Here is a 27,137-nt window from a genome sequence, read left to right as displayed (position 1 = left end):
ACTTGGATCATTTTAAGACTACAGGAGGGAGACATGTGTGGGAATGTGTTGGCAGATTAAAGTTATACATTTCCATCAGAAGATATTGCTGACAGCTGTACTACAAATATCAATTCCCGTTGGTATGCCTGCACATAACTACAATAGCTGACACATCAGCCTCATTGCTTATCATCCCACCACCACCACCACCACACGCTTCTGTGCCACTATGCACTGTAGGCATAACGCTATTAGAAAAAAACTGAGCAGACCCTACTAGTTATGTGGTTCTAGAAAACATGTTTCTACTTGTTCATGCAGTGGCAACAGAAATTAAAATATTCTCTGGATTTGCATTTAAGATTTGTAAGGTTATTGATAACAACTTCAAACTTAGTTTCAGTTTTGAAGCTCAAACAAGATGTCCAAGTTACGGTTGCAGGTTTAAAATAAGGGATCATTTATTATGTGCAAATAACCTTTGAATTATTACACACCTGTGTAAAGTGCATACTGCATCTCAAAACACATGCATGTTCACCTCCTTGCTTGTAGGTATTCTGCTTTTTCAGATTTTACATTAACATGAAGATGGAAAGTTACATAAAGAATGTTGACTGTGCAGAAATTAAAACCTCAAAATCCCTTGTTTTGCCTCCAATACTCTGAATAAGGATTGGGATAAAATATTTAAACAATATTAGTACTCACTAAATGCTCCATTAAACTTTGGTATGATTTTTTTTTTTTTGAAATAACGCTACTTAGGCAGTTATAAGATCAAACAACACTCTTTTTAAAGGCTTGTGAACAAAATTATCCTCAAAAGCAACACCACCACCAAATGTTAAACTTCCAACCATTCAGTTTCAGCTCTGCTATTATGGGGGGTGGAAGGGAGTGGTTGTTTTTCTTTAAATTCAAAAGTGTTATGCTTTATCCTGTTTGATTTTTGTTACTGTAAAACAAAGTGACAAGTTTGGTTAGTTATATCTAATTTTACAAAGAAATTAGTAGGAAAAATAGGATTTTAAAATATAGTTTTTAATACTGAAATTATTTCAAGAACCATATTGTACTTCAAATGTTAATAAGGCACTAAATTATACTTCAACCTAAATCTTAAATCAGGTGATTGTGGCTTTTCATATATTTCGAATATTCTCTTTTTTACTCTTCACCCCCCCTTGTCAGTTTTCTACCTTTGGGTTACCAAAGAGATCTTTAATGGCTTCACATACTCCTAATTCCTTTCTCTTCTGCCCTATTTTGAAAGCCTATGTTAAATTTCTTCCCCCAGGCACATTGTGCACAAGAAGTCTTGCACAAAGGAGCAGACGTATGCAAAAGGAGCAAGCTATCGGTCCTTTCTTTTCAATAAGGGATTACCGAGTAAACAAGGTTGTTTTCTCTTTCCAGCAGTGCTCCCGTCAGTTGGAGCAACTTGCTTAGAACTTGCAGAGTGCTGCAAAGAGGGGAGTAAAGTGATTCAGTGACACCAGGAGAAAGTTTCAAAGTAATGCTCTGCTTGTGTAGTAGCACTCTTCAAAAAACACTGCGGAAGTGAAAAAAAAAAAAAAACAGAGTTGAAGTGAATGTGCAGAACAGCCACCTCTGTACATTCCTGCCTCGTGCCACAAAAGTAAACAGTGACATCCCTGAAACATTCCTTGCCAGTGAGTTTTGCAAAACACTGAAAAGCTTGTAAGAAATGATACCTGTGTTTGCATCAGTAGACTGATCCTGACAATTATTTCTTTAACTGAAGCTAAAAGAAAACATTTAAATGGTAAAGGAACAAGAGGGAAGGCTGCTAATAAACTGAATATTGTTGAATAATTTCAGGGTGAAGTTAATGAAATGTAACTTTGCCTTCTCAATTTAAACAAGCGCTGCAGACACCCATCTGCAGATGGTGGAAGCACCATTGTATCATTTCGCAAATGGAAGGTTTCCTTTGTTATAACTACAGAGTCTGGCTTCTCTCTGAAGCAGATACTCTTCACTAACAGAGGAGTTTTTACTGGGTTTACTTCGAGTTTAAACCTGGCTAAGTATTGAATGCAGCCGCATAGGAAACAACATTTGGAACCCCTTTGCCATTACAGCTTCACACCTTCCACTTCATTGTATTTAGAAACTATTGCAACTTGGTTTACACTTCACTAGAAATTATCAGATTTCAATTTATTGAGGCTAATATTAAAGTAGCTATGGGGTGGGGGCAGTGCTTGGCATTGATAAAATTTCATTTTTATGTTTTCCTTATTCCTGTATTTTGTATTTGACAGTGACATTATTGTCAGGACAAACCAGAAAACAACAGATGTATGCATTTGTTTCTTTTTAAATACTTGATTGATTGTCATCTTCTGGCCAGTTTTCAAAAAAATCACCACTCTCAGACCTGGCAACCAGCATTAATATTCTTGACACTGTGTTATCTTGTTAAATCTAAGTTGTCAGGTTATGGTGATAAGAGATAGCGTGATATCAAATTAAAGCAAATATAGAAAATGTAGTTTGTTGGTTTTCTAAGATCACAAACACTTAAAAAAAAAAAAAAACAAAACAAAAATCAGACTGGTTTTATGTAATATTCCTTTGTTTATAAATATACCAATAACTGTTCATATTTTAGCTAACTGCTTTCTATTCTCATCCAGAGAGCAGCTTATCTTCACCAAAAAAGGTTGTCAAGCACTGGAACATGCTGCCCAGGGAAGTGACCCAGTACCCTGGAGGTATTTGAAAGATGTGTAAATGTGGCACTTGGAGACATGGTGTAGTGGTGGACCTAGATGTTTAGTTTAGCTTTAGGGCTGGACTTGATGACCTTAAAGGGCTTTTGCAACCTAAAGTATTCTATAACTGGCACACAGTTCTCCGGGATGCCACCTTGTCCAGCTACAACTATGCAGTGTCTGGCAGGACCAAAGCAGAGTACCAGTGGGTACAAGTCCACCTGATCTCTGATTTCCGGGGGAGCCTGAACTTCTAAATGCTCCTGGCATGCTACACAGCACAACAATCAGCCCTTGAAAACTAATTCTTGTTAGAATTACTTTCAGTTAACACCATGCCAGGAACACTGACACATCCAGGCCAAGGACATTAGGTTTTATGGCAGCCTCTTCTGTGTTTAAAAAACCATTATGGGGCCTTCTCTGTTGTTACTTTTCCTTTCTTTTGCAGGGACTGAGGAAGAAGATGAAGGTGATGACCTGCTGTTGAGATCTGTGGATGAGTTTTGGTGGTTTCCCCATATGTGGAGTCACATGCAGCCTCACCTCTTCCACAATGAGTCATCACTGGTGGAGCAGATGATCCTCAACAGAGAATTTGCAATAGTGAGTAAAAATTACCAAAAGGCTCACTATGATACCTTGACATATTATAGTTATGCTTTCCAAGCTGTTTTTATGTTTATCTATATTATAAGTAGAAATATATGTACATAGATATACAAATAAAGCTGCAAGATTGGAAAGACAGCCCCCAAAAAGCCTTTCTGTAACTAAAACTTGGGCTGAATTTTGTCTTATATTTATTCACTGACAGGGCCTTTCTGGAGAGGTAGAAGCCCTTCACACAAACACCCTTGCAAGGCGACAGGGATCAGAAACAGTAAAATCTAAGTAGATATCAGCTAGCATTTTAAGCTTTAGGAAGGGATTTATACACAGGTTATCAGCTTCCTCAAATATACTAAATAGGGAAGGGGGAAAGTTGCAGTGAACCCTAAACGTTATGTTGTGTATAGTTTGTGAGAAATCTTGAAGCTAACAAAACAAGGAAGTGAAGCTGCTGGATTTCACTGGGCTTTTTTTTTTAGATTACCTGCTTGAAAAATATGATTTTTCCATAGCTAACCTATTACTGATATTGACAGATAATGTTTCATTTTTGCTCATCTGGGTTGTTAACTTCCAAGAGCTATCCTCTCAGCATTACCCAGAGCTCAGAGTACCTGTACCATTTAGAGTCCTTTCAGGATAATCCTCCTTGTTTATTGAGCATGACAAAGAAAACCTGAAACCTGTAAATGCTCTCTTTGGAATACACACTGTGTGGTCTCTAAGAAGGCATAGACATGCCAAGCAACGAGAGCCACTCTGAAGAGCAGAGTGACACAGCAGGGCTTTCTCTGCTGTGTCTGAACAAGCAGTTGGAAGCAATTTATTCCTTTGTTTACAAAAATATTTTCCTAACTTATAATTTTAAATTCCTAACTTATAATTTTAAATTTAAATTTCCTAACTTATAATTCTAAATTTAAATTTGCTAACTTATATTTCTAAATAAAACTCATGAAAAATGGCTTAACTGTTTTCTTGTCAGATATTCCCCCTTCCCATGGTCTGCTTGGCAGGGTGTTAGTACAGAGGCATTGTTAGTACAGACGTCTTTTTCTGTCTACAGTTCTGCTTTACTGTCAGCCTTTATTCCTGGCATGGCCTGTTCACGGTTTTTGTGTAGCCCAGCCCAGAGACCCAAATACAGTTGGGATTTTAAACGCAAGAGTAGTTTTTTAAATAGTCTCTATCTCAAAAATACACAGTCCATTCATCTTTAAACCTGAGGGGAAATTCTCCTCCTGTTTTCAGGGAGCATGAAGTCCTCTAGGTCAAACCACCTTTAGGAGTAAAATCTATAACATAGCCTGAACAGGGCTTGTGATAGAATCTCTTTACAACCTCAACTACAGAAAGATAAAGCCCATGTCCCTATCATCACTGAAGAGTAGAGGCTCTTTAAGGTGCTTATAAATATGGAGCTAATGTCGATGAAAGGCTGCTGCTATTACCGTTTTATTTGCTGCTAACGTTTGGACAGGGGTTACACCAACTTCTTAACCTTAAATCTGTATCAGCTGTAAAATTATTTATGAGAACATTTATTTTCAAAAGGCTTTCTGTGGAATCCTCTCTGTGGGAGAAATTTATCTTCCCACTACGACAACATTCCTGACAGCTATCAGACTCCACAGTAGTTTTGCATCCTCCCATGCTTTCTCATCCTCAGCATCATGTCTTGTTTGGGAAAGAAATTCTGTGTTCTACAGCTGCACTTCCACAAGTCCTCCAAAGTTGAGGCAAACCTCTTTTCATTATTTCTTGAATTCACAGTGTGGATCCAAATTTCAATTAGAGATCTAGAACAATACATACATGTGCTTTTGTTAAACATGTTCCATTTATGCTCTATGATATTTAATTAGCATTTCACTCAGGGAAACACAGCTTGATGCCGATGCCATTTTCTCTTGCATTTCCCATTTATCTCCCCACCTCCAGTTTTAGCTGCAGGTACAGATAATACTTCGTGTTGCTGCAAGGAAAGTCACAATAATTACTTGGAAATATGATTACATTAATTCTTCACCTCACATGGCATTTCTTTATTCATTTATTTTAAACGTGGGTAAGAAGGTAACAGGGTGGGAGAGTATGTAATTATACCTGGGAAGAACAGTAAAGGTTGTTTCAAAATCCCAAATACCACAACAAAATTCTGTTCATTTAAGACCTGTTGGCACCTCCTGACTGTACCCTTTTAGAAGAAAGCTAAACCAAATCACACTGTGCTGAAATCTGCACCCAAACCCCTTCACAATCAGCAGTTTCTCCATGCAGGACAGCATCAGACTTGGGGTTAACATTTGTCACTGGGGGAAATGTTTTCATGAAAGGGATGTCCTTTCATGAAACAAGCCAGTGCACCTGAAATGGTATTTAATGGGTCTTACCACAGGGAGTTATAAATGTACATAACCATAATTGTTACTGCCTCTTGTATTTACACTGTATGCATAATCTTCAGTTTACAGGAACTTGAGTACACATACAGAGTGCCAAACAGAGGCAAGAAATACAGGTGTTAGAGCTGCAGCTAAAGAAAAGACCTCGTTCTGTAGTACATGGAAATATTCATACCTTGTAATGATGCTCTAGAAAACGGGGGCTTACAATTGCAGCCTGCCAGAAGCCCCTGTGTCACAAGATACATGTAGAAAACAGATGTCTAGTTTTGTATACATGCAATTAATTGCTAATTTGGCATCTAATTTTCTTGCTTTCAGTGCAGATGTGTATACCTTTGTGTATCTGGGGCTTTGTCAACAGCCTTTAAAGGATTCCCTTACATGTAAATTGGTTGAGAACCAGGAAACTGCCTTTAGCAAGAGCCCTCCAAATTATTCTGTTTTATGTGTTACTGATATTTATCATTTCTACTGTTTCATGCCTAGTTGGTTCAAGGAAGAGACTTTCTCACATTTTCCAGAAATGTTCTTCTCCAACTTGCTCTGGATCCAGCAGGAAGCATGGGAAGTTTTGCCTGGCAAAATCCTTGTCCACAGGTGCCTGGGTGACAGGCCCCAGAGCTGCCACAGACACAGCCCCATTCCCACAGCCCTTGCTGTCAAATCTCTTCTCAAAGGAACAAGATTTTAACTGTGCTAGAGTTGCAGACTACCCAGAACTTTGGTATCTGACTGTCATCTAATTTACGTAAATCATAGAATCCTAGAATAGTCAGGGTTGGAAAGGACCTTAAGATCATCCAGTTCTAACCCCCCTGCCATGGGCAGGGATGCCTCACACTAAACCATGTCACCCAAGGCTCTGTCCGATCTAGCTGTGAACACTGCTAGGGATAGAGCATTCACCACTTCTCTGGGCAACCTGTTCCAGTGCCTCACCACCCTCACAGTAAAGAACTTCTTCCTTACACCTAACCTGAACTTCACCTGTTTAAATCCATTACCCCTTGTCCTATTGCTACAATCCCTGGCTAAGGAAATGTTGAATGGCATCTATTTTGATTACCAGTTGGATTTGACTAGCAATATTTTGGGGCTTTTGTTGGTTCGTGGTTTTTTTTGCTTTCTTGTTTCTTTGTTTTTCTTTCTTTTTTGGGTGGGGGAGGTAGGGGGGTGGTTGGACTTTTACTTCTATAAGAAGATTCCCAAATCCTCTAAAGACACTAATGGATTAAGCCTTAGATTACATTTTGGAAACTGATATCTCACATGTTATTCTCCTTGTTCATAGGCAACACAGTCGATACACAGAGGTAAATGGATTGCACAAACAGAAGTCTTTGATAGTACATATACCAAAACCAAAACCAAGCAAGTTTTCACTGCCATCCTTTAATCACAAGATATCCTTCCTCTCCCATTTTGTACTTCCTTATATGACAAAACTAAGAATATATTGAAGACAAAGCATGTAGCTCATTATTTTGTCCCTTGATTTGCTTGCTACGTGATTATCTTCTGCACCCATTTGTGAGCATATGTGCCTGAAGCATGGCAGAAATAGGGCAAAAACTGTCATCGACTGAAAAGACAGCTGTGATCTGATAGGAAAAAATGAAAGACATATACAAAACAAATTTATTTGGAACTTGCCTAGTAGCCCTCCTTGGCTTCAATCACCTGTTTATAAACCAACTACTGATGCACATCAGCACTTCCTCTGCCTAAAAGGAAGCACTTCCTCTTCCCGTCCTTTTGACCTGCCCCAACCACAAAGAAATAGGCTTTTAATATACCAGTTAAATACCAAGAATATGAAGACCAGTGACCACATAGCAAAGGCAAAGCATTTACATTTGATGAAAAGAAAGTCGCATTTGTCCCATCAATAATATCTGTAGTTAATGCTGGGAAGGAGATATGCCCACTAGAGATTGCTTCTAAAAATGTTTTGTGAATTGTCTGCATATATGTAGAATAACGCCATACTTTGCAGGCAGGATGAAATTTTTTCTGCCTAACCTTAAGATCCTTCTGAAATAGTCCATCTTCATTAGTACTTTTGTCCTTATCAAGAGTGTGCTCTGACAGCATATCTCTAAGACTGCCTCTACCTTCCAGATTCATTTGGTACCAGAGGCATGTAGAGTCTTATGTGTTTCTGAGCCATGTAAATCTTCCACCATGCTGGAAGATTTTTTTTCATTTCACATCCTCAGAAACTTAAGATCTTAAATCCCAACATCTTCCCTGTCCCTTGGTAGTCTGCTGCTGTGCAAAGCATGCCTAGAACAGGAGTCATGGTGATATCTGGGAGGCTTCTTTGTAAGACTAGTGACAAGCTGGCTTTTCCCATGTTCCTGTGAATCCTGGATCTGACACCAGAAAGCCTGTTTTGTTAAGAGCCCTTGTACTGTCTACTACGTGAAAGCAAATACCAACAACACACAGAGCCCCCTTATCTCAATAGCAACCACATGTTTGCTGAACCATCTTGTCTAGCTTAGAGAGCTTTTCAACACATTTTTAAAGATTAAAACTGATTTAAAAGGAATTGAAGGCTGTAATATTTATTCAATAAAATTACCCAGAAATGTAACCCTTGAGAACAAAAAACATACGTCCATAAAGGATAAAATACAGCATTTTTGTGAGTGTTGACAAGCAAGAAAGTAGCAAATTTATTTACCAAATGAGAGAAACTTTAAAAAGTATTTTAAACTGACAGAGTAACACAGTATTTCTTGTAGGAAATCTCACCCATGTGCATCAATATTAGAAATAAATTCCAGTACTAAAAATATGCAAAGCTTATACAAAGCTTTTAACTTCAGAAGGTAACATCTTAAAAAGTACTGCATTTACTCTACCCCCTGCTGTTGGACAAAATCAAAAGGTTTAGCAAACTTGTCTGAGTTTGTATTGGTAACTCTTTCATCTAATAAAAGTCTTTACACCAAGGGAAATCCTGCAGTTCAACTGGCTGTGGGAAAAGATCTACATTAGTCATGAGATTTAAGAAATTAAAATCATAGAATCACGGAAGTGTAAAAGGTTGCTGTTTAATAAGAATTAATCACTGACAATGGCCAATACTAGATATTTCTGTAAAACAGCAACCCTTAAGAACAAGAATGCCAGTTGTGTTATAACAGGTTGAGGTTTTGTTTCCTTTTATTTCTCTCTGCATTTCAACAAGGACTTGGCGCAATCAGAAGCTGGGGGTTTTGTGTCAGACAAGTTCCTGGTAATATAGTCAGTCTTACACAGATTGCTTTTTATTCACATTTCCAGCATGCGCTCGCAGAAAAACTGCTACAGGAATGCAAGCTTGCTTATTGAGGATATATCTCCCTCTGGAGAGCAGTGCTCATTCTGCATTACCTGTCCTTTCCCTACCAGAGGGGTTTTTCACAAATGCAAAAGCACGCACAGCACATGCTGACTCATGGCAATCACAGCTCATTGCTTGTACAAACAAGAAAGAGGTCAAAAAGAGGTTAGGAGTGTCAAGCAAATCTTCACTTGCTTGAACCAAGCTGATAATTAAGAGAGAGAAGCAGTCTTGGCAGATTGCCTCAGCCATTTAGATCACCTGTAGGAGTACCAGTCCTACTTATGGGAACTTTGGAGGGAGCAAAGATGAGCCAGGCTGCCTTGGCAGGACTATGAGTTTCCAATTCCAGCTTCTCTGGTTTGGGTGCATCAGCATGACTGCTGCTGGCCGGAAGTGTGGCCACATGCAGGCATCAGAAGAAGACTGTTTTGAGTGGGTTTTAGTCTGATCCACCTACCACAATCTCACCGGTGCCTGAGGGCATGAGGGGTACTCATGGAGAGCATACTCTACTCTGTCTAGCCCTTAAAAGAAGGCAGGTTGTATGCTCCCAGACTGTACCACGAAACAAACCAATGCATGGGAAGTAGAGACAACTTGGGGAATTTCCTGCCAAAAAATGCAATAACTTGAACTTGTCCAATACACTGCTGCAGCTTCAGCTTACACTGTCATTTAAATCAGAATTGAAAGTCTCTTCATGCACAAGTGAAATGGGAATACAAATTTAGGCTGTCCAAAATCAGTGGCTCTGTGGTCCCAGCTTAAGTATGTAAAGTAACATACATAATACTGCTGCTTTCATTGCCAGAATGGTTCAGAAATTTTCCAAAGTAGACAAACACATGCACAGAACTTTTGAAATTTAAAAAAAAAAAAATTCCTTAGTGTAAAATCTTGTTATAAATTATTCAGTAGAATAGATAAGAAAATATACTTTGTATAGGCATCTCCCTTTCTGCTCAGTGGCTTAGATTCCAATGTACACTCCTCCTGTAACACATTAGGTCTCAATTGCAAACTAAATTTAATAACAAAATGAGAGGAAGAAAGGAGAGAAAGCAACAGAAATCACTAAAAGAGGACACGAAATATTTCATTTACCCGAGTAAACTGAACACAGACCTGACCAAAGAAAATCTGATTATTTGGTAGTTGTTTCTTCTTAAGGTCGCATTGAGTATTTGAGTGACTGACACGGATTTGTATGCTGAACTATGTAGTGTGCAAGTGTTATTCAGAGGCTAATTAGCCCTTTCTATTAAGAACTTATGAAAAGGTGCCTTAATTTATTTGTGAATGGCAGATTACCCTGTCACCATTCTGTTGCTATGGCAATACCAGCAGCAAAAAAGGAAGTAGAAAACCAGGATTTTTCATGTTTTGGTCCATGCAATACAGACATGTCATTCAGAGCAGTGTTCATTCTCTAGCTCAGAACACATCTGCCTTACATTATGTGTCTGTATACTTCCTCACATAGGGTTGGTGAAGGTTTGGAGATTCCAGTTAATACAGTATACTTCAGTTAGCACAGTGTATTTGACAACATGACCATCATCAGTTACTCGGGCAGAGTAATAAGTAGCTAGATTTGTCAGAAACTTTTAGATACAGTTTTTTCTTTTATACATGTTCATAGAAAAACAATAGAGAAAAGAGTGATTAACACTTCTCATTTCACTGTTAAACTGACTCACGCCTTTCAGGCAGTTAACAACATTAATAAGCAGAAATTACATTTTGTTCTCAGTAAATTAAAAATCATGAGTTTGGGTGTCTTTTTTTTTTTTTTCAAGATCAAGCAGTAACCTAAGATATTTACGAATAAGGAACAGATAATTTTAAGTGGTTGCATTATGTGGTGAACAAACAAGTGTGGCTTAGAGGTTTAACTTTATTTTTGTCAAAGAACCACAATGCTTTCCTTGCAAACTACTTGAAGATGCCCAGCAGCACCTGCTGTTCCTGGAATTAAAGTAATCAGTGGTTCTTGGATAATGTGGGCAAGAGGAAGGACAGAAAAAAACATAAAAAATCATAATCTCTCATTTTTGCCATTTCCTTCTGAACATCAATTTTACGTGAATAGGAAACAGCTGATGTATCCTGTAGTACTGGGGGTAAAATTAATTCAGTTAACACCCAAAGTGTAGGAAGGGATCCTGCAAGACCCACAGCTGTGGGACACTCTTGCAACCTGGAAATGCTGTGAGAAAGTGGAAAAGTGGACGGGACCTGCTGGAAACCAGCCTTGGCAGAAGAGGCAGACTGTAATCATCCTTCATGCCAGTAGCTGGTGACAGACATTGGATGCATCTCTGAACAGTCACTCAGCTCAATTAAACTAATTACCTCATTTTCATAAGAAGCTTACACTTGAAATACTCTGCTCACTTTTAAATATATCCTGGTCTATAGATGTAGTTATCAGCCCTCATCATCAGATGGGGTTTTTCAGACAGCCCACACTGAGTTGGGAGCAGAAGGGATGAGGAGCAGAACAAAGGCAAGAGAACATCAGAAGTGAACGAAACATGCTCAGCATGCTCACAGTTAAGCTTTTTCCTTAATTCTCTTTGCCCGCACATTAACTGCCTCATTGTGCCATTGGAAGATATTTTCAAGATAACCTGTAGATTATATTCATGAGAATGCCCATATTTCCTCAGAAATGGAGCTAAATATTTATGAAATGAAAGACATGTCAGTCAAAGTCCAGCTTCTTTTTTGCTACTATCTTACTACCATAGGAAAAGTATGAGCAGATTCAGAAGCTATGGGGGATCTTTATATATTTATTAATTGAATCAGGAAAGAATCTTGCTTATATTCCAGAAACAGGAAACAAAAAATCCTGTATGTTACTGCAACCATTTTTACCATTTGTTTACTCCTCTAATGCTGTTTGATACCTTAGTAACAGTATATAATGAACAGGCAGGCAAACCTATCCCATGTAACAGCAACACAACATAATCCGAAAGGATTATTTCTCACTCCACAGCCATCAAACTGTGATTCCAGTTCCCTTCATCTCTCTCCCGTTTTTAGATTGTGCTACATACTAACAGATACAAGTTTGCCCAAGGACAACAGCTTTCCAGCTGTCTGCAGGAAAAATAAGCTTTGAATAATTACGTGTTCCTTTTCTGCTCCAAAATTAATTCTTCCCTCTCCTGTGTTGCAGGAGCATGGCATACCAACTGGCATGGGATACGCGGTGGCTCCACACCACTCTGGGGTTTACCCGGTTCACATCCAGCTGTACGAGGCCTGGAAGAAGGTTTGGCACATCCGAGTGACCAGCACAGAAGAATACCCGCATCTGAAGCCTGCACGGTACAGACGGGGCTTCATCCACAATGGCATCATGGTACACTGCATTTCCATGCTTCATAGCAATAGTACTTTAAGTGACTCAAAATTATGCTATTTTTGCCAAATGCTTCAAGTTTTACAGCAGTCATTAAAATTCTCTGTGACCAAGGATTTGAAAGGATGCAAAATAGTGTATTTATTATGCAGCCACTTAAAAAAATCACACAACTTGGGCAACTGCAAATGTAAACCTCAGAAACTGAATGTACTTAATGTACTTGTAGTTCCATCAACTACCAACTGAGTTATAAATGCATATTTTGAAATTCATTAAACTGCCTAAGACCTATGTTTCAAGCTCTGGATCATCTTTATGCATGAAAGGATTAGGAACCCACCAGCTGGGAAGGAAGGTGAGCAGTTGTGAGCAACCTCCTCCAGCAAGTGTAACACTTCTCCAAGGCTGAGAATTCCTTCTGAGCTTTGCCTTGGAAACTCCCAGAGCCAGGGGCCAGAGACGTGATCAACTCTTCCAGACTATCCATTTGTGTGAGAAGGGAAAAGGTTCCTCACATACATGCTTCAACTGCATGAAAGGCAGGAAAATGTACAAAATTACTTGGCCTGACTTACCAACCAGCTGAAGCCCTATAGCTGGTAAAACACAAGAACTGAATATGCATAACTGCAGTCTCAGGATGCTTATAGCCCCGGCTGTCTTGAATATTGCCTATGCATCCAAAGTCAAAATCGTGATTCCCTGAATAAGACAAAAGGAACGTCTCAATCAAAACCAAGAAGTTACTGCACAGAGCCCCATTACTGTTGGAATGGTCTCAAATTCAGCTGTGCATTTACATGTGTATGAAAATGGTCTGCTCAGAGTGGGCTTTTTTGTCCTTTTAACTGAGTAGAAAAATGAAAACACTGACTGGAGGGAAACCAAAGGCCTTCCCCAGGTGAATTATGTCTCTGAGGGGATTAGGCAATACCTGTAAGCCCTGACAGTTGCTGTCTTTACTTGACCACAACCCTTTGATAGTACCTGGGTACTAATGTAACCAACCCATCTAGCTCTCCAAGACAAATTTGTTTTCAGAGACAGGCAGCCTCTCAGTTCCTAAGGTGATGGGAAGTTGGCCTGGAGCTGCTTTCACACAAGCATCCCACCATTCCTGTATACATTTCACAAACAGGAATGAGGGCTCAGTATAGTTTCAAGGACTGAGGAAAGTATGAAGCAACGTGCCTTTTGTGGTCTGCAGCCCTGAGTACAAATTCAGTTCATTGTCTCAAGAACAGTAAGATGAGTGGCCTGAGATAGCAAAGATGACCAGGAAGCACTATTTATCTGCAAATAAACTAACCTTGCTGAGGGAAAGAGAGGTTTGGCTTTTTGTTTTCTTCCTCTTGCACAAGCCAGGAAACAAACACAATGAGTTCATGAGCTCAATAAAAAAGTCTGCATGAAACCTCAACATTTGTGTCTCAGCTTTTCAGACCTGGCATCTGGAAATCTCCACATCTGCAGGGCCATGCTTGTTTACCACAAGAACACAGAAGGCCCAGAGGAGACCACAAATAGCCACATCAGAGTACAGAGGCAGAAAGGGTTGCAGATTTGTTTCCTTGAGTTGATAGAGGGATTTGGGTGGCTGTGCCAGGTTAAGTTTGCAAAAGAAGTTAATGTCACAATGGCGCTGTTATTTTGTTCTCAGGTGCTCCCTCGACAGACCTGTGGCCTTTTCACTCATACTATTTTTTACAAGGAATATCCTGGGGGTCCTCAGGAGCTGGACAAAAGTATCCAAGGAGGTGAACTCTTTCTCACCATTCTCCTGAATCCTGTAGGTACCTTCTTTTGCTATTTTTTGGACAAGGTGACAAATGGGGAGGAGGGAGACAGGGAGGAAGGGAAGGAGATCAGTTTTCTTTGATCTTGTTTGGGAAATAAAAACTGAGACCACTTGCTCAGAGGTAACAAGCAATTTAAGAGGAAAGGAGTGAAATGTGTTCTGCTAATTTCTAACTACACGTGTATGCAATAAGTTACTGGAAAATACATTAATTTTGGCTCCATCCTGTTTCCCAACCTGAAACCAGGTCCCTATGAGAGAAGAATGCACTGACTTGTTTAACTGAGACTGAAAAAAAAAAATGAGGGTAGAAAAAACTCAGTGATTTTATTCTGATTTTCCTTTTTTCCATATGCTTGGGTCTTCAGGCACTCCTAATAGAACTCCATAGAAAGCCCTGGGCTCTGGCCTGATACCATTTCCCCACCACTGGCTCTTCAAAATAGGTTTTGTGAAGCTAAAAAGCACCCAAACAGTACATAACCTTCTAAGGAACTTTTTTGCTTTGCTCAGTGAGCATTTCTTTTGCTCTGTCAACGTTACATGATCCCTAAACTATATATACGTCTCTATGTGTGCACACGTTAAAAAAACCTATGTATGTACAAGCACCCACATGTATGTGTGTATGTATATATAAGGTTTAATGAAAAGTGTCACAGACTTTATGGATGACTTTCAGAGCTATCACTCAATTTAGTCGCAGCTAATAAAGCGATCTGAACTGTGCTGTGTTAATATAAACATGTACACACAAATATGACAACATGATGTAGTTGGGCTTATCCAGGATTAAGGAGGAAAGCTAATGCTATATTTTGATATATAAATGCTATGCTTTGAAGTTCACTTGATGTGAACAACAGTCTGGTGCCATTTAAAACAGCAGCCTAGAGTTGGAAGGAAAAAGGATGAGAACAAAAAAAAAATTATACATCAGTTACTTTTTTTCATTGTCCTGACTTCATCCTGTCCCACCCCAACAAGCTGTACCACTCACAAAACACCCTGTGTCTTGACAGGTGGCCTAATTTTTAGTGGTTTTAAATTGCTGTACTCATGGACTTCTCTGCAGAGTTAAAGAAACTTCAGGTGGAGCTGACTCTCAAATCCAGGTCACTTTTATTTAGAGATCTAAATATAGATTTCAGTATTATATAATTAAATGCTTATAGGTGAACTTTGGCTGGGGAGCCAAGTTGATTTCTGAGTCAAAGATCCAGTGAACTTTAAGAAATGGGACATTTCAATTAGGATTTTTTCTGTACCATACACATAACACCTAATTTGAGAATAAAACCTATCTCTGTTCTTTATCCTGTCTTTCCAAGACCTGCAGCCCTCTCAGGCTGGCTTTTCTTCCCATAGTTTTCTTAAGTGCAACTTGGCTCAACTCTGCCCTGGGATGCTGCTGGAATTTATCCTTACCTTTATCACATTATCATTATCTTTGACCAATAGCTGTGTACCTTTCACTTATCCAATTTTTCCCTCAGACTTAGGCAGTGCAGCAGTCTGTAGCAGAGTATGTTCTTACTCCACAAGAGATACTTTGAGTAGCCACAATTCCTCAATCACTCACCATGTCTAAGCCTGTAAGCATGCTGACTTCTTTCCCTCCAGCTAGCCTTTTCTCTCATGTCAGGTTTTTCTTCCAGATAGTCACAAGCTCACAATTGCTTATTAGAAATCTCAGCTTTTCAAACTTTTAACCAATTTTGTCCAAATGTTCTTACTAAAGCCAGGCTGAGGCTATGGAGAAGGGTAGCCCTTCAATTAGTCTAAAATTTAAAAGCTGCTACTGAACTCTGAACAAAATCAGATAGCCTATGCCATCATTTATTACACTTTCCACAATCCTTTAGCCTGGGTACTCCAGGCAGCTCCCCAGCAGGACCAAGCTCAGAGGGGCTGGAGCACCTTCCTTCTGGGAGCTCTAATAGCTCCAGCTCCTTGTGCCGGCCCCACAGGAGGTTTCCTTCAGCCAGGCCCAATTGCTTCTCCCAGAAAAGAGCCAAATACCTCCCCAGGCAGGTCTTGCAGAGCAGGTGGGTGCTTTTGTTGTCCTGCTGAGCATGGCACAAAGAATGCTTGAGAAAAGCAGCTCTACCATCTGCATTTTAGGTTTCAGGAGTGATGCAGCAGAAACAGGACCTTTCCTAGGAAGGCAATATATAACAGCCAGCAAAGCATGACAGATTTAATCATGCATCTGTGATGTTCACAACAGTTACCTTCCAAAGAAAAGGGGGGAGGGAGGGGGAAGGGGAAGGAAAATCACAGATTCAGTCAAATAAAACAGTATGCTTTGAATGCTATGTAGTCTCCCATTTGGCAGCAGTACATACTGCAATAGCAACAAGAAACTTCTCATCTTATAACCCTAGAAGCTTTTCACTCATTAATAAGCTTCCTTAGTATTTAGATACCAACCTGTGCAGTTCCGGGGATTACTGCAAGCAGTCCAACATAAGCCAGTGTGTGCTCTCCAAATGGATTATGGAAAAGGATAACTGTCCGGAACGAAAAGGCTTTTTCAAAACCATAATTTAAAATGTTGTTGTTGAGTCCTATTGAACAAGATGCCCAATGTAGTCCATGGATAGAAACCATACTCATAAAATCTTAACCAGAACGTGCCATAGCTTCTGTTAATTCTACTGCCATGTAGTTGCACAAGCTCTCCTGCTCACTGGCTCTGGTGTCAAGTGGGTGTGTGCACTCGCCACTGGTATCAGTGTGAGTTCTGTACGCACAAGCTGGGGCAAGGGGAACCCCTTCACACACCCACAGAGCTGCCAGGCTACCATGATGGCTGAAGTGACATACAAATTAGGTGTGTTATTACCATAAAAGATCATATTCCAGAGTCCAAGATTGTGTTAGATATCAACTTATGCAGTTCATTACCTGCCCTGTTGTGTGCAATGCTGTTCACTACCCTGCTTGGTTTGAAAAGCACAGGTGCAACAACAACAAAAAGCAACCAAACAAAAGGAGTATCTGGTTTCACAGAACCTTTTCTACAACTAGATGTAGATGGTTTCCCCATAAAAATGAGCTAACTCATAAATAATTGCTAATGCACTTTATAAAACAGAAATAAAGTGAGCTGTGCAGTTCAATGACATTTTCCCAAAGCAGCTAAAGTAAGGGCTGGTTTCCCACACATTGCACAACTGCCTCTTTGTTCCTGGCTTCTCTTTTGTAGGCAGCTGCCTAGTTTCCTCCAAATCAAAACCCTGGACCTGGATTTTGAGAGTGGTTTACTTTAGGGTCTGCTCCCAGGAGCCAGTCTGGACAAGGGTGCTTTGGCTTTGAGTCTCTGCAGACCTCCAACACCATTTGCAGCAAGCTATCAATTCTTATGTTTTCCTGCTCTTTCAGTCCATGTCCTTGAGTGTGCAACATGTTGTTATTAGCGTCATGCATAAAAACATCCCTCAAAAGCAACAAGATAGCTCTCTCACTATTTCAGACACTTAAAAGCAGACATGCAAAATAATTGGTGTATTTTTGAGCCATAAGTCCAGAAACACCATGTGGTTGAAGCAATGTGAGTATGAACTTACTCCACAAATGGATGAAGAGCAGTAGCACACTCCACATCTCATATCCCCACCTACACACAAAGCATCATTGCTGCAAGGCATCTCCTACTGCCACATGGAAGTGACCAAAGCTGTTGGAGCACTAAAACCAAAAGGCTTCTCTCACTTTCAGTTTGCCTCATTGAAGATACATTTACATGAACCTGTTTCTTATTAAGAAGCAAACTAACAACACTACCTAAAAAAAGTGCAGAGGTGCCATATTTACCCTCTGCTAAATAGAGTGGAGAGAACACGCACACACACTTCAACACAGTCTTGTTCAGACTGTTTCAAATTTTAAAAATAATCATGGTGCCTTGATTAAAATCAGCACACCATCACCATCTGCTGTGGATTCCAGCCCTTCAACTGTCTAAAAGCAAACTAAAAGTCAGCTATTTCTGGTCTTCTAGCTTAAGATGTCAGGGGCAAAGAAACAGAAACCTGAAAGGTTGTGAATAAGTGGTGACACAAGCTGATGAACAGATTTTAGCACAAAGAGCAAAAAATGAACTAAAAAGCCAACAACAACAAACCCCTCCCCAAAAATAAAAAAAAAAAACCACACAAAAAAACAACCCACCCCACCACCAAAAAGCCAAAAAAAAACCCAACGACTAAAGCAGAACAGAACCAAAGTCAACACCAACTCTAACTTGCAGGAGGACTAGTGCCGGCTTTTCAACCCTACAACTCCCAACCTAAGGTGTTCTCTGCATTGGCATCAATACATTTAATAAGTCAATCACATTCAACTCAACCATCCCCCAGCAGAGTTAAAAAAAAAAAACAAGTAATACATCATGGGTTCTTTCATGACATGAATGAAAAAAGACTTGTACAAATGATATAGCTGAGGATTTCCATGCTCAAAGCAGGGACATGATTTGTAGTCATGTTTATAACAGAATTTGATCAGTGAAGATGGGTTACAAATGGCAGCACAGAGAAGTTTATGTTTCCTTAGGCTGTTATGACATCCATTTACAGTCTTTTATCCCATCCCCCCAAACAAGTGCAAGTAGGAGCACAACTTAAACAATCAAGCTTTGATTAACCTTTTCTTCAATTAGTTTGATCACTGGAGCACATTTCAAGAATATTAAATGTGGGGAAGCAAATTTGCTAAGTAGGAATAATGTATCAGATAAGAAGAATTTATTCACAACTAATGTAGGGTCAGACTGTAACTCTTAACAATAACGGCAAGCAGTAACATGGACATTGCAGCACATCAATTGCAACATTATTTCCTCTGTGAGTATGCATATTCCATGTCCTTTATATGTGGGAAGTTCACAAAGTGGCCTCGACAGGGAGCATGTGGGAGATAATGAAGATTTTGCATCAGGTAAGGAACCTGCAACTAAATCTGCTAGCTTTTTTGGACTGTAAATCATGCCACCAATGAAGTCTACTGGCAAATTCTCTTTTTTCCCCTCCTGTAGCAAGCAGGTGGTTTACACAAACCCTACCCGTTACTCAGTCTTGAGTTAGCAATTTCAGCAGCTGTATTACAAGTAAATATCAAGGTCATATACCAAAAATGTCTGCACTTCCATGAAACAATGTCACATAGATGGTTATATTAGGAAATCCCAAGTGACACTGCATTAGGATAAAGAGTTTGCAGAAAGAATGTCAAGGGGATCCTCCAGTGCTTTTTTGTTTTAAATGGCTTCTACTGCATCCCCTGTGGCTGAGCAAGATAGTTTCACTTTCTTATTTATTAATCCTAAAGATGAGTCATGTCTGGCAGAGATGATTTAGTAGTATTCATAGGAGGGGTAAATTCCACCAAGACAGACAGAAAACAGACCATCTTTTCTTTGAGTTTTAATGAGGGTTAGAGGAATCCCAGCCAGCCCTCTCGAAGACCCAGCTAATGCAGAAAGCTGTTCAAGTCTAGAGTCTGGGGCTTATTCTTTGCATAAACACTTCAAAGCAAAACTCATTAAAGTTAGTGGAAAAAGTCGCAACAGAGTGGGTTTGAAATAAACCTAAATAGTGCAACTCCTTGAAAATGTATCAGTCTAGCTCTCTCTGAAGGGTTACGTTCATTTGGAGGCTTAGAACAGTAACAAGGAGCTTCAGATGTATTTACAGATAAGCAATACATATACAGTTTGGGGCAGAAAATGAGGCATTACTGTACTCTTGGAGTTTTCATTTGCTATTTTATACAAGAAAAACAATGAAATGCCCAACCAAAGCCAGATGTTCAATCAGTGCTATGTTATTATATATTATTATATATCATAGACTTTATTTACTTTGTAGTTTGACAAACAACATCACTAAATCCTAATTAGGGCAGAACTACTAAAGGTCATAGTGTTAGCACTGCCCTGTCAGTCGTGAAAATGAAGCAGAAAAATTATCACCTTCAGTAGAAGCAAGCAAGGGAAGAGAAGAAAAAAGATAAAGATCTCAAACTTCAATCAATCATAAATGTAAAAATAGTTGTATAAAACTGCTTTGTGCCTAATCTAATTCTGATACTAAAATAAAACTTTTTGCAAGACTGTTACCCCATGCTGCGCCAGCATATATGCCTGCATGAATTGTAGTTGGATCTTAAAACCAGACACTACACTACTACTTAAGAAAGTATGTTGTTACTTAAGACATATCTTCAAAACCAGGAATTTAATACCAAAATGCATCAGACGGGAAGAATACCATGTCCTCAGTCTGAAGGTGACACTACCCAGCCACGGAAATGTGAGCAAAAATCATAGAATCATAGAATCATAGAATCGTTAGGGTTGGAAAGGACCTTAAGATCATCTAGTTCCAACCCCCCTGCCATGGGCAGGGACACCTTACGCTAAATCATATCACCCAAGGCCTCGTCCAACCTGGCCTTGAACACGGCCAGGGATGGAGCATTCACAACCTCCCTGGGCAACCTATTCCAGTGCCTCACCACCCTAACAGGAAAGAATTTCCTTCTTATATCCAATCTAAACTTCCCCTGTTTAAGTTTTAACCCGTTACCCCTTGTCCTATCACTACAGTCTCTAATGAAGAGTCCCTCTCCAGCATCCCTATAGGCCCCCTTCAGATACTGGAAGGCTGCTATGAGGTCTCCACACAGCCTTCTCTTCTCCAGGCTGAATGGCCCCAACTTCCTCAGCCTGTCTTCATACGGGAGGTGCTCCAGTTCCCTGATCATCCTCATGGCCCTCCTCTGGACTTGTTCCAACAGTTCCATGTCCTTTTTATGTTGAGGACACCAGAACTGCACACAATACTCCAGGTGAGGTCTCACGAGAGCAGAGTAGAGGGGCAGGATCACCTCCTTTGACCTGCTGGTCACTCTCCTTTTGATGCAGCCCAGGATACCGTTGCTTTCTGGGCTGCGAGCACACACTGAAGCTGGCTCATGTTCATTTTCTCATCGACCAACACCCCCAAGTCCTTCTCCACAGGGCTGCTCTGAATCTCTTCTCTGCCCAACCTGTAGCTGTGCCTGGGATTGCTCTGACCCAGGTGTAGGACCTTGCACTTGGCATGGTTAAACTTCATGAGGTTGGCATCAGCCCACCTCACAAGCGTGTTGAGGTCCCTCTGGATGGCATTCCTTCCCTCCAGCGTACCAACTGAGCCACACAGCTTGGTGTCATCAGCAAACGTGCTGAGGGCGCACTCAATCCCACTGTCCATGTCAGTGACAAAGATGTTAAACAAGACCGGTCCCAACACCGATCCCTGAGGGACACCACTCATTACTGGTCTCCAGCCGGACATTGAGCCATTGACCACAACTCTTTGCGTGAGGCCATCCAGCCAGTTCTTTATCCACTGAGAGGTCCATCCATCAAATTGATGTCACTGCAATTTAGAGACAAGGATGTCATGTGGGACGGTGTCGAACGCTTTACACAAGTCCAGGTAGATGACATCAACTGCTCTACCCCTGTCCATCAGTTCTGTCGCCCCATCATAGAAGGCCACCAGATTGGTCAGGCAGGATTTCCCTTTAGTGCAGCCATGCTGGCTGTCACCAAGCACCTTGTTGATTTTCATGTGCCTTAGCATGCCTTCCAGCAGGATCTGCTCCAAGATTTTGCCAGGCACAGAGGTGAGACTGACTGGTCTGTAATTCCCCGGGTCATCCATTTTCCCCTTCTTGAAAATGGGGGTTATATTTCCCTTTTTCCAGTTATCAGGAACTTCACCTGGCTGCCATGATTTCTCCAATATGATGGCCAGCGGCTTCACAACTTCATTCGTCAGCTCCTTCAGGACCCGGGGATGGATCTCATCAGGACCCATGAACTTGTGCACATTCAGATTTTTAAGATGGTCTCGAACCAGATCCTCTCCTACAGTGGGCACAAGGTCTTCATTCTCACAGTCCCTGCATCTGCCTTCCAAAACTTGGGTGGTTTGGTCAGAGCTTTTGCCAGTGAAGACCAAGGCAAAGAAGTCATTCAGAACCTCAGCCTTCTCCAAACCCTGTGTAGCCAGTTCTCCTGAGAGCTTCCTGAGGGGGCCTACATTCTCCCTAGTCTGTTTTTTATTTGCTATGTACTTGTAGAATCCCTTCCTGTTATCTTTAATACCTCTAGCTAAGTTTAATTCTAACTGGGCCTTAGCTTTCCTAACCTGGTCCCTAGCTTCCTGGACAACATCCCTGTACTCTTCCCAGGCCACCTGTCCTTGCTTCCACTTATTATAAGCCTCTTTCTTCATTTGAATTTTCCTCAGGAGCTCCTTATCCATCCAAGGAGGTCTCCTGGCCCTCCTGATGCACTTCCTTCTAGTTGGGATGCAACACTCCTGAGCTTGTAGGAGGTGATCCTTGAATATCAACCAACAGTCTTGGGCCCCTCTACCCTCTAGGGCTGTATCCCATGGAACCTTCCTAAGCAGGTTCCTGAAGAGGCCAAAGTCTGCTCTTTTGAAGTCTCTGACCAGCATTTAGCAACTCAATCCCTTTATTTAGGTTTTCTGCAGTTGTGCAGCATTCTACTGCTTCCACAGATAAAACAGAGCAAGTTTAAGACTTGCAAATTTATTTGCTTTCTAAACCATTTTGAACTGCATTCTTTCTTTCTCTCTCTCCCTGAAGCTTGCCAATTCTTTACAAGCTTTTTGCAGTGCTCTGAGCTGCTTCCAAAGATTTTTTTTTTAATGTTTACTTCCTTGGGTTATATAAGTCTAAAAAATTGTATAGCACCTCAAGGACTTCAACATGTCAGTCATTTTCAGCATGTTCAAAATTCCACTTCTCATTCTTTTCTTAACTTAGTTGTCCTTTAGAATAAGTGTCTTCGTTCCCAGAATGTAATTGTAAAATGTCCCTTCCTCTTTGTTCCCTTCACCAGGGCTGTGCAATGCTCCTTTTCTTTACCCCTTACCAGGAACAAACAGGGAGCACGAGGTGAAGTGAGCAAAAGGGATGAACAAGGCAAATCCTTTCCTTTGTTTCAAAATGAAACACATGAAAATTTAAAATTAAGGAACACCAAAAGGTTCAGAACATACAGCTCCCATACTGAAATACTTTCATCGGAAAAATCAGATTTCTCATATGAAAAGTTAGGGAACTCCACTGGATTTTAAATTTAAGGAGGATTTTCCACATCCAAATGTCAAGCTCAAAACTAAGTGGGTTCAGTCCATGTTCTCTGACCATTGCCCTTCGCTCAGTCTCCTGAGACATGCTCTGATATATTTAAAGCATGCTCTTACAAATTGTTTCATATATCACATCCTCAGCATCCCCAAGGTCTTCCAGTATCTCTTTTCTAGTTCATCTCCTTTACTCCCCTGCTTCACAGACAATAAAGAACAGTCATAAATGTTTAATAGCCAAGATAAGCTATTAAATACAACCCTAAATATTATTGCCCCTACAAACAAGACTGAGTCATTTCTCATTAAAAAAAAAAAAAGTGACAGCAAATGAGGAACCTCAGTCAAACACAAATGCAAATATAGAAGAACCAGCAAGATCCACTTGTTCAGTTGAGCAGTCAGGCAATTGGATGTACTCACCAGCCTGGTCTGTGTTCTTCTCATTCTCTGTTCACCTGAAAAAGCTAAAGGGTAACGCTTACTCCTGACATCCCTTTCCTGCAGTGCCCTTCCTATTTTCTGCTCTGCTCTAGCCCTATTTCAGCTCTGCAGCCACCAGCCCCTTCTACCTGACAGTGTTAACACTGAAACCAAAGTAGATGTCAACCTTGCACGGACAAAGTATGACCAAATGTTTGGCAACAACTGAACAGTAGAAAACCTTGCAGAAAATTAAATCCCACATAAGACCCCCACCATATCAAGCCATTCCCATATCTGTCCTGGTCACAGTTGAACACAGTGAATTAAGATTTTTTGCAGCCTCGAACCAACAAGGTCAGGTATCCACAGAGAGGTGTTTAAACTTCAGATCTCCACCAAAAATCAGCTTTTTACTTATATCCAGTGTCCTAATTCATGAGATGCTTCTCTTCCTATACCCTCCTTCCTTGTCCTCCTTGTTACACACATAAACATGGCTGGGCTAACTCCTCCTTTCCTCTTCTTTTCAGGGGGTGTTTTAATTCTGACTCCCACTGTCTCCTTTTATTAGTTCTACCATAAAGAGCTTGCACAGGTCATTCCTGCATTTTATTTATATATACATACATATATAAAAATCTGTTCACTCTAGATTTATACCTGCATCACCACAGATTATCTAGAGACACAAAACAGTTTTGTCCACAAAGCCGACAAAATAAGGCATTTGCCATTGACAGACCAAGGTATTTTTAAATTTTAAAAAAGAACAGTAGCAGAAAAAGGGAAAAGTTAAGCATTTTTTTTTAAAAATCTCCTTTTCCTATTTCAATCAAACATCCCTAAGAAGCTTTAACCTGAGAGGAAAAGTGGAATATGACTTTCAGAAAATCAGCTTCTTTTGCAGGAATTTGGTTGTTGAGAGTGAAATTGGACTTTGAACTCAACTTTAGCAACAGCTACAGACAGGCCATAAGAAGATGCATTTCTTTCCTCTTTGTCAGTGTCATGGGGATACTTTTAATTTTGAAGGCCACTTAAACGCATTTACATTTTTAAACTCTCACCATAACTAAAAGGTTATTTTTCATTTCCAGTCTGTCAAATCTAGATTCTGCATGTCCCACATGTGCCATACTTTGAAGATCTTGTTCTTGTTTCCTGCTCTCACTCACCACAAAAACAAATGAGAATCACATGTTATTGCTTCAGAATATTAAATGCAGAGAGGGGTTAATTTGTACCTTCCACAAGAGATTTGGGAGTGTTATTATGAAATATCTTGACTGTTAATAATATTTTTCCTTTTATTTGCTTTGTTTCTCTGAGCATAGCTGTAGAAAGAATACAAAATAACCTTGGGTATTGTAGGAAATATGCTGCAATACAAAAGTAATTCATAACTCTGTGCTGCTAAGGGCTCTGTGAACAGAGCATCTCAGCATATTTCAGGAACAGGAAAAAGCAATCTCCCCACGACAAAACTGTCAATACTGGTTGAACCACCATTAGCAGGCTACTGCCTACAAGGACAGGCATGCCCCTCCTCAGCATGACAAGAGGGATGTCTTCATTCTACCAAATTAAAAGGGAGTTTTGTTATTAACCAGCTGTGTCAGAATTTGTCTTAACAGTCACAAACATACCAAATCAAATGAAAAAGGAGAGAGAGTTGGACCAGATTCTTCTCTGTATTGGGGCCCATTAGCCTGCTGGGTCAACGTAAAGAACAGTTTCATTGCATGAAATGAACATTGCAGTAGAGCACAAGAGTGGCCAGATGCTCATTCCCTGTAGAGAGGAACAGGGGATTGCCACCCCAGAGGCATCCCAGGCGGAGCTACTTGGGCAGACAGTATACCTGCATGATGCAGTCATTAGCTTCTGCCTGAGGAGGAAGGGACAATCTCTTTATTCCAAAAAAAAAAACATATTTCATGTGGGTTTGGCATCATAAACACTTGTTTTGCTCCTGCCACAGCATGTAGTAAGATTCAATATGATCAACATACATTTGTTTTGAAAGCTAGCACACACTACAAAAGTGCCTGTATCTATAGCACAGTCACCCTTTTGCCCTATAGATATTTCCTTTTGCAGCTGAAGGTCCTGCAACTGATAACATGATAGAAATATAATACAATCATAGAATTTAAAGCCACTTTTATCTTCCAAATGCAGGTGTATGATTAAATCCGCTTCAACCTCACTCAGGCTTTTAAATCTGTTTTCCCCTTTGTAAATAATTATTTTTTTTCTTCGTCCTACATGGCTATCCCAACTGCAAAGAGCTGGCAGAGGAAAATATTATCCCATGGAAACTCAAGCCTTCAGCAACATATTTAGAAACTAATTAACTTGAAACTATGAGCATTAATAAAATGTTTCAAGGATAACACATCTCCCTTCCCTCTTCAATTACATTTTCCTTCTTTACAAAAGCTGATACCCCACACCATGAGTTTTGGTACTTTACCAGAATTACTTCCCAGCAAGTTAGGTGATGGCAGAAATAGTAATAAATGGCTGTGTGTCAACAAGAGGGTTACTGGGTAAAGGGAAAAAGAATCTGTTACCTTCAAGCACACACCACAGGATAATTTATTAAAGTGTCAGGAGCAAACCTTAAAGGTAAAAATGAGCTGACTCAGAATTCTCTGATTATTGAAAATGAATCCTTAATAGAAGTAAATGGACAAGAACAAAATTTCCTTGCTGTGTCTGCTATTCAAAATTAATTAGAAAATGGCTGATTTGAGAATATTATATCCTCTAGTGAACTGAAAATGCTGCAGGGTTGTTTTTTTTTTTGGCTGAAAAAAAACAAGAGTGAAGAATTAAATTAACTCTGAGGATTGTTTGCTCCAAATAGGCCACCAAAATGGATTAATTAATCATCATTTATGAACACTCTATAACATAGAGCAGTCAGCTCTTCATAAAACTGCTAGAATAGCAACATGACAGTAGAACACGTATAAAATCAAATGATAAATTTCCTGTAGCTCCAATCTATATCAGCTTGCCTGGCATTTCTTTCTTTGCCATCTAAAAGGAAGTATCCTGCTGAAAACCCTTATTCAGTACGTATAAGAGAACTCAGTTTGAGTGGGATGACTTAAGTTCTACAACTCTGTGTGCTGTGCTGGGCCCTAGGCAGTAATGGCTGCAGGGAATATCAATATTGCTCCAAGAGACTTTACCTCCCTCTACCCGGAGACTACGAAGTGCCACATTAAAGATAATAGACATAATTCGCTCCATCATTCAAA

The 27,137-nt window shown here is 40.1% G+C and overlaps 1 protein-coding gene across 3 annotated transcripts in view; it reads left to right on the top strand.

Moving 5' to 3' along the window:
• NDST4 (N-deacetylase and N-sulfotransferase 4) overlaps positions 1-27,137 on the top strand; it is a 107,276-nt gene that overhangs the window by 52,822 nt on the left and 27,317 nt on the right. For all 3 annotated transcript variants that reach the window (XR_009965243.1, XR_009965244.1, XM_062620882.1), the window contains exons 4-6: positions 3,178-3,332; positions 12,274-12,459; positions 14,123-14,251. Coding sequence is in view for 1 of the 3 variants with exons in the window: in XM_062620882.1 (XP_062476866.1) it covers positions 3,178-3,332; positions 12,274-12,459; positions 14,123-14,251 (470 nt within the window). In the remaining 2 variants the exon portion in view is untranslated. The remainder of the gene's footprint in view (positions 1-3,177; positions 3,333-12,273; positions 12,460-14,122; positions 14,252-27,137) is intronic.

The sequence above is a fragment of the Pezoporus occidentalis genome, unplaced genomic scaffold, assembly GCF_034315485.1.
Source record: "Pezoporus occidentalis ecotype Australia unplaced genomic scaffold, CSIRO_AGI_Poc_V1 ctg224, whole genome shotgun sequence".
Lineage (NCBI taxonomy): Eukaryota > Metazoa > Chordata > Aves > Psittaciformes > Psittacidae > Pezoporus > Pezoporus occidentalis.
Note: the sequence above shows the minus strand (reverse complement) of the source record. Positions and strands in the feature narration are given on the sequence as shown.